Source organism: Austrofundulus limnaeus, unplaced genomic scaffold (genome assembly GCF_001266775.1).
Source record: "Austrofundulus limnaeus strain Quisiro unplaced genomic scaffold, Austrofundulus_limnaeus-1.0 Scaffold1407, whole genome shotgun sequence".
NCBI classification, from domain to species: Eukaryota; Metazoa; Chordata; class Actinopteri; order Cyprinodontiformes; family Rivulidae; genus Austrofundulus; species Austrofundulus limnaeus.
The window spans coordinates 64,281-71,269 of NW_013953809.1; the positions used below are offsets into that span (position 1 = coordinate 64,281).

Here is a 6,989-nt window from a genome sequence, read left to right on the forward strand (position 1 = left end):
TCCTACACCCTCCAACTTTGGAAGTGAGTACCCCTTACTTGACTTCTTATAACCAGAAAGAACCAATGCTGTCTTATTTGGATTGACATAAAGTTCCTGCTTGAGGCACCATCTGGATACTATGTTTAGTCCCCTCTGCATTAGGTTACATTTAGTACCCAGGCAGAAGCCTTCTATAAGTATGACCAAGTCATCTACATACCCTTGTGAACGGAGTCTAGATCCATTCTACTCATTTGGTAGGCTGTCAACAACCAGAAGCCAGCACAGGAGTGGGATTACTTCTCCCTGTGGACAGCCCCGTTTGAGGTCAACAGTTAYTGAGCWGTCCCCCAGAGTTGAAGATGCTTTCCTTGTCCGAAGCATGAAAACAAATCAATTTGTAGTTGTCTCATCCACACCTTAAATGGCAAGTGCTTKTTCTGTGGCTTCTACAGGTACATTGTCAAATGCCCCCTGTATGTCCAAGAAGYAGCCAAGCGCATACTGTCCACATGTCAGGCTGTGTACTTTTATCAAAACATCAGGTAAGGCTGTTTCTGTAGACCTACCTCCATCTTATTAATATCAGAGCTTCCCTAGCACACTATTGCCATAAACTCCTGTGATGGAAGTGGCTGCTGTGAATCAAACGGCAGATAAACAGAGGCTGCAATGATCCATCTGGATTCACCATTTGACTGAATRTCCACCTGCACTGCTACAGCATCACCTGTTGTTAGGTGGGGCAGTGCAGTGTATCATACACCTCTTGTCAGTACTCCTGCTGCTCTGGGTCTGAGGCTGCACACATCATATAGAAGTGTGCCCCCAGGGAGTCCCAGGCCTCATATCATAGACTTAACTACCCAAGGTTCCTTGATGAAGGCTATGCCTGTATGCATTCTGCTAAGGCAGGTACACAACAATGTACTGGCATCTTTACAATGATGCAAGTTGCTCTGAAAGAATTCCATCATCCTCTGTAGGCTGTGGGCAATAATCTAAAACAAAAACTGACTCATGGTCTGATTCCCCCCGCAGAGCCTTCGTCACATCCTTCATCTTCATCACCCTCCCCTCCCAATGGGTCGTCAGACTTCAGGTACCATGGTAACGCTGACGGTGCCGGTTCAGCAGAGGACTCAGACTCTGGCGCCCATGGGATCCACCTCCTGCTGAGACCCCCAGACCTCCTGTCCCCTAGTCTGCCCCCACCCCTCCCGCCATTCAGCCAGCCCACCCTAACCCCTCCTCCCCCCTGGGAGCAGGGCCCTTCCCTGGAGGAGGCCTGGGGCTCCGGGGACTACCTGGAGACTCTGTCCTTCATGGTGCCGGATGGTGAGGAGCTGTCCCTTGCCACACCACTGCCCAGCCAMCCCTGGGACCCAGACTCTGAGGAGGACTGGGTCTCCTACGACACCGACTTCCCCATCCGACCAACTCTTCCCCTGTCCTCTCATCTCCCCCTCTCCCCTTCCTCCTCTATCCCTAACATAGTTCTGCACAGCCACCCTGCCCCACCAGAGGGCTTCCCCTCCTGGGACCAGGACTACGATCCAGAGGACATGATCCCTYTGGAACCGACAGAGGTCCTGCTGCCAGACATGAACAGTCTGGAGTACTACACAAACCTGCTGGCCCGGGAGCGGGAACGAGAGAAGGAACGGGAGCGGCAGCGGGAGAAGGAACGGGAGCGGGAACGAGAGAAGGAACGGGAGCGGCAGCGGGAGAAGGAACGGGAGCAGCAACGAGAGAAGGAACGGGAGAAGGAACGGGAGAAGGAACGGGAGAAGGAACGGGAGAAAGAACAGGAGAAGGAACAGGAGAAGGAACAAGAGAAAGAACGAGAGAAGGAACGGGAGAAGGAACAAGAGAAGGAACGGGAGAAGGAACGACAGAAGGAACAGGAAAAGGAACGGGAGAAGGAACAGGAAAAGGAACGGGAGAAGGAACAGGAAAAGGAACGGGAGAAGGAACAGGAAAAGGAACGGGAGAAGGAACAGGAAAAGGAACGGGAGAAGGAACGAGAACAGGAAGAGAAGAAAAAGAAGGATCATGTGAACCAGACTAAGTCTGGACCATTCATTAGTCCTACAAGAACACAAGCCCAACATCCTCTTCCTACCCCGACCCTGACCCCCAGTCCCCCACCTCCCCTGGAGCCCAAACACCCCCCACCAGGACACCTTCCTCCTCTCACACCTTCACCTACCCTCTCAGGTGAGGAGAAGCTCCCTGCTCCATCAGCCACCCAAAGAACSTCCTCCACCTTCACTCCAACTGCTCCAAAATCCAAAGACCATAGTCCTGTCCCCAGTAGACACCCACTTCCTACACCACCCAACACCACCAGCAGGGCACCCTTCCCTCCCTCGTTAGGACCACCCACCCATACCAACAAACCCAGGAGACCTTTGGTGGTCACCGAGAAGCCAACAAAGTCTCTGCCTACAACCTCCACCACCCAGATGACCTCCATTAGCCTGACCAGAGCCACCCCCGTCACCACACCCAGGAGCGCCCAGACTCCGCCCATCAGGCAGTACCTGTGCAACGTCACCAAGCCCGAGCTGTACCTGGTCAGAGTGGGTAAGAGTTTTCCACTGGTCATGTGACTGGAAGTCCAGGTCCTTGGTCCAGTCAGCTGAGATTTGTGTGTTTGTGTCTGCAGTAAGTTCCAAAGGCTCGTCAGCCGGTTTCAGTCAGCTCCGAGACCTGCTGAGGAGGGAATTCAACCGCTCCGTGGAGCTGCAGGTAACMATGGACAGTTATCTTCTTGTACTGTTCAGTTAAGTTTTTTTTTAGGTCCAGTTAAGGTTCCAGTTTTGGACCAGTTAGGCTTCTGGTTTTGGGTCAATTAAGGTTCTTGTTTTGGGCCAGTTATAGTTCTGGGATTGGTCCAGTTAAGCTTCTGGGTTTTGTCCAGTTTAGCTTCTGGTTTGGTCCAGTTCAGGTTCTTCTTTTGGTCCAGTTAAGTTTCAAGTTTTGGTCCAGTTAAGCTTCTGATTTTGGTCCTGTTAAGCTTATAATTTTGGTCCACTTGAGTTTCTAGTTTTGGTCCAGTAAAGCCTCTGGTTTGGTCCAGTTCAGGTTCTTCTTTTGGTGCAGTTAAGGTTCTGTTTTGGTCTTGTTAAGGTTCTGGTTTTAGTCCAGCTAAGTTTCTAGTTTTGGTCCAGTTATGGTCCTGGTTTTGGTTCGGTTAAATTCTGGTTTTGATTCAGTTAAATTTCTGGATTTGGTCCAGTTACATTCCTGGTTTTGGTCCAGTTTAGGTTCTGGTTTTAGTCCAGTTAAGTTTCTAGTTTTGGTCCAGTTAAGGTCCTGGTTTGGTCCAGTTAAGTTTCTGGTTTTGGTCCAGTTATATTTCTGGTTTTGGTCCAGTTATATTTCTGGTTTTGGTCCAGTTAAGCTTCCAGTTTAGCCCGGTTCCACTATTCTTTTGGTCCATTTAAGTTTCTGGTTTTGGTCCAGTTTAGGTAATCTTTTTGGTCCAGTAGAGGCTCTGKTTTTGGTCCAKTTTAGGTTCTTTTTTGGTACAGTTTAGGCTCTGGTGCTGGTCCAGTTAAGGTCCTGGTTTTGGTCCAGTGAAGCTCCTGGTTTGGTCCAGTTTAGGTTCTTCTCTTGGTCCAGTTTGTGCCYTGGATTTGGTCCAGTTTAGKCTGTCGTTTTGGTCCAGTTAAGGTCCTGGTTTTGGTCCAGTTAAGCCTAAGGTTTGGTCCAATTTAGGTTCTTCTGTTGGTCCAGTTTATGCCCTGGTATTGGTCCAGTTTAGGCTGTGGTTTTAGTCCAGTTAAGGTCCTGATTTTGGTCCAGTTAAGCTTCTGGTTTGGTCCAGTTTAGGCTCTGGTTTTGGTCCAGTTTAGGTTCTGGTTTTGGTCCAGTTTAGGCTCTGTTTTTGATCCAGTTTAAGTTCTGGTTTTGGTCTAATTAAGCTTCTGGTTTGGTCCAGTTTAGGTTCTTTTTTGGTCCAGTTTATGCCCTGGTATTGGTCCAGTTTAGGCTCTGGTTTTGGTCCAGTTTAAGTTCTGGTTTTGGTCCATTTAAGGTCCTGATTTTGGTCTAATTAAGCTTCTAGTTTGGTCCAGTTTAGGTTCTTCTGTTGGTCCAGTTTTTGCCCTGGTATTGGTCCAGTTTAGGCTCTGGTTTTGGTCCAGTTTAAGTTCTGGTTTTGGTCTAGTTAAGGTCCTGATTTTGGTCTAATTAAGCTTCTGGTTTGGTCCAGTTTAGGTTCTTTTTTGGTCCAGTTTATGCTCTGGTTTTGGTCCAGTTTAGGCTCTGTTTTTAGTCCACTTAAGATCCTGATTTTGGTTTAGCTTAAGTTCTGGTTCTGTTAAAGTTCTGGTTTTCAGTCCTTTTTCCACCCTGATGATTGACATTCATGTCCTCCACAGTTCCTCAGAACTCCATCCAGTTTTGCCTTCCGTGTGGTGTCGGGTCCGATGATCTTCACCGCCATATCGGTCATCAACGCTGTCCGCCAGGCGCCGCGAGGCTCAGGTCCGGTTCCCAACGTGTCGCCGCTGTACACCATACCTGACCTCCGGTACCAGGTCCACTCGGTGCTGCAGTTTGTCCCCGCCCACGCAGACATAAGAGTGTGTAACTTCACTGAGCGTGTGGAGCGCGGGCTGATAACGGCGTACACCGAGGCACGGAGAAGGTCCAATGAGATGGGGAACATCACCATCCAGGTGACAGAACTTGTTCTGAGATGTGACTTTAGTTCTTGATGTGTTTTAATTACAAGTTTTTGACTTTGTCTGCAGCTGCTGAACGTCACGTTGGGCCCAGCCCGGCCTGCAGCAGGGCAGAAGGTTCCTGTGGATATCATGTTCGCAGTGCGAGACGGAGGAGGTTATTTGACAGGGTCAGAGATCAGTGAACACCTGAGGAAGCTCAGCCTGGTGGAGTTCAGCTTCTACGTTGGGTTTCCTGCACAGCAGATCGCAGAACGTACGCCTCAAACACATCAAACCTGCATCAACTTTAGACAACTGAAGGGTTAAACTGGTTTACCTGGCGCCACCTGCAGGCTGCTGGTTGTCATCACAGCTGACCCTCATTAGTTAAACAGAGGCCATAAAGTTTTTCTTACAGTAGATTAATTAAAACTGAACAAAAAAGATTTGAAAGTGATAAAAAGTTCACACTACTTGTATCATATAACTACAAATACATGTCATTATATCATATTACTAACGAGGTATGACAGGTCATTATGTCATAATTTAAAAGTATGGCAGGCCACTGCATCATATACGTAATTAACAAGGTGTAGCAGGTTGTTGTATCATATAATCAAAATATACCATACAGAATTTTTTTAAGTTTCACTTTTTCTTTTATAAAAATAATTTTTCCATTTCCAAAAAAAAAAAACTTTTTAACAGAATTAATGGCACTGATTTAGTTCCATACAATTCTTCATACTTTTATTATCGTCTGTAATGCTTGTGTTGGGTTTCACTGAACGTGTTTTTCACAGCCTTCCATTACCCTGAGCTGAACACATCTCACAAACTGAAATCCACCTGGGTCTGCACAGGTAAGAACACACCTGTGTGAACCACCTGTTAGCACTTAGCTGTTAGTTTGTGAGTCTCAGAGTCCTGTGAACTGTCCTCGGGTTCTTTCAGTCCTGCTGGGGGTTCAGGAGCAGCAGGTAGCTGAGAGAAGTTTTAAAGCCCGACTTGAGCGGCGTCTGGCTCTTCTGCTGGAGGAGGGGCTACAGGAGACCAGCAGGAGGCGCTGGAGGAGGGCTACGGCTGTGGGCAGCAACAACCTGCAGGTAAACAGCTGCAAACTGCACTTCTCCTTACAGGAGGGAGGAAAGGTCTACAGTCGGAGAGGTTGAGGACTCACTGAGTCCAGCAACAGGTCTTTGCTCACATGTTCACCTGTTGTGTCTCAGGTGGTGCGGGTTTCCAGGCTGTCGGGGCCWGAGCGCCCCCTGGAGGTGTTCTACTTTGTAGAGGGTCCAGGTGGAGTGAGGGTCCGAGCTGAGGTCACCGCTGCCACCATGAACCGTCTGGACCTTCAGAGGGCCGCCATCGTTCTCGGACACAGAGTCCAGAGACCTCTGGCCCAACGTGAGTCAAAAACCAAATCTGTCCACGTACTTTTAAAATCTGATGTTCACGTGTTCCTCACATGACCTTCTCTGTTCTTAACATGTTCCTCACATGTTCCTCACATGTTCCTCACATGTTCCATACATGTTCCACATGTTACATGTTCCTCTCCTGTGCCTCACATGTTCCTCACATGACCTTCTCTGTTCTTAACATGTTCCTCACATGTTCCATACATGTTCCACATGTTACATGTTCCTCTCCTGTGCCTCACATGTTCCTCACATGTTCCTCACATGTTCCACATGTTCCTCACGTTTCACGTGTTACATGTTCCTCTCCTGTGCCTCACATGTTCCTCACGTTTCACGTGTTACATGTTCCTCTCCTGTGCCTCACATGTTCCTCACATGACCTTCTCTGTTCTTAACATGTTCCACATGTTACATGTTCCTCTCCTGTGCCTCACATGTTCCTCACATGTTCCTCACCTGTTCCACATGTTACATGTTCCTCTCCTGTGCCTCACATGTTCCTCACATTCCTCACCTTTGCCTCATGTTCCTCACATTCCTCACATGTTCCTCACCTGTTCCTCTCCTGTTCCTCACATGTTCCTCACATGTTCCTCACCTGTAACTCTCCTGTTACTCACATGTTCCTCACATGTTCCTCACCTGTAACTCTCCTGTGCCTCACATGTTCCTCACCTGTTCCTCTCCTGTGCCTCACATGTTCCTCACATGTTCCACATGTGACATGTTCCTGTCCTGTGCCTCACCTGTAACTCTCCTGTTACTCACATGTTCCTCACATGTTCCTCACCTGTAACTCTCCTGTGCCTCACATGTTCCTCACCTGTAACTCTCCTGTGCCTCACATGTTCCTCACCTGTAACTCTCCTGTGCCTCACATGTTCCTCACCTGTAACTCTCC

General features: G+C 48.5%; 1 protein-coding gene across 1 annotated transcript in view; it reads left to right on the forward strand.

The window, feature by feature from the left end:
- Positions 1-1,023: 1,023 nt before the first annotated feature.
- LOC106535290 (UPF0606 protein KIAA1549) overlaps positions 1,024-6,989 on the forward strand; it is a gene marked incomplete at its 5' end in the record, with an annotated part of 15,333 nt that continues 9,367 nt past the window's right edge. The window contains 7 exon segments of the mRNA XM_014032263.1: positions 1,024-2,571; positions 2,654-2,736; positions 4,374-4,673; positions 4,749-4,935; positions 5,468-5,527; positions 5,619-5,770; positions 5,894-6,071. Coding sequence (XP_013887717.1) covers positions 1,024-2,571; positions 2,654-2,736; positions 4,374-4,673; positions 4,749-4,935; positions 5,468-5,527; positions 5,619-5,770; positions 5,894-6,071 — 2,508 coding nt within the window.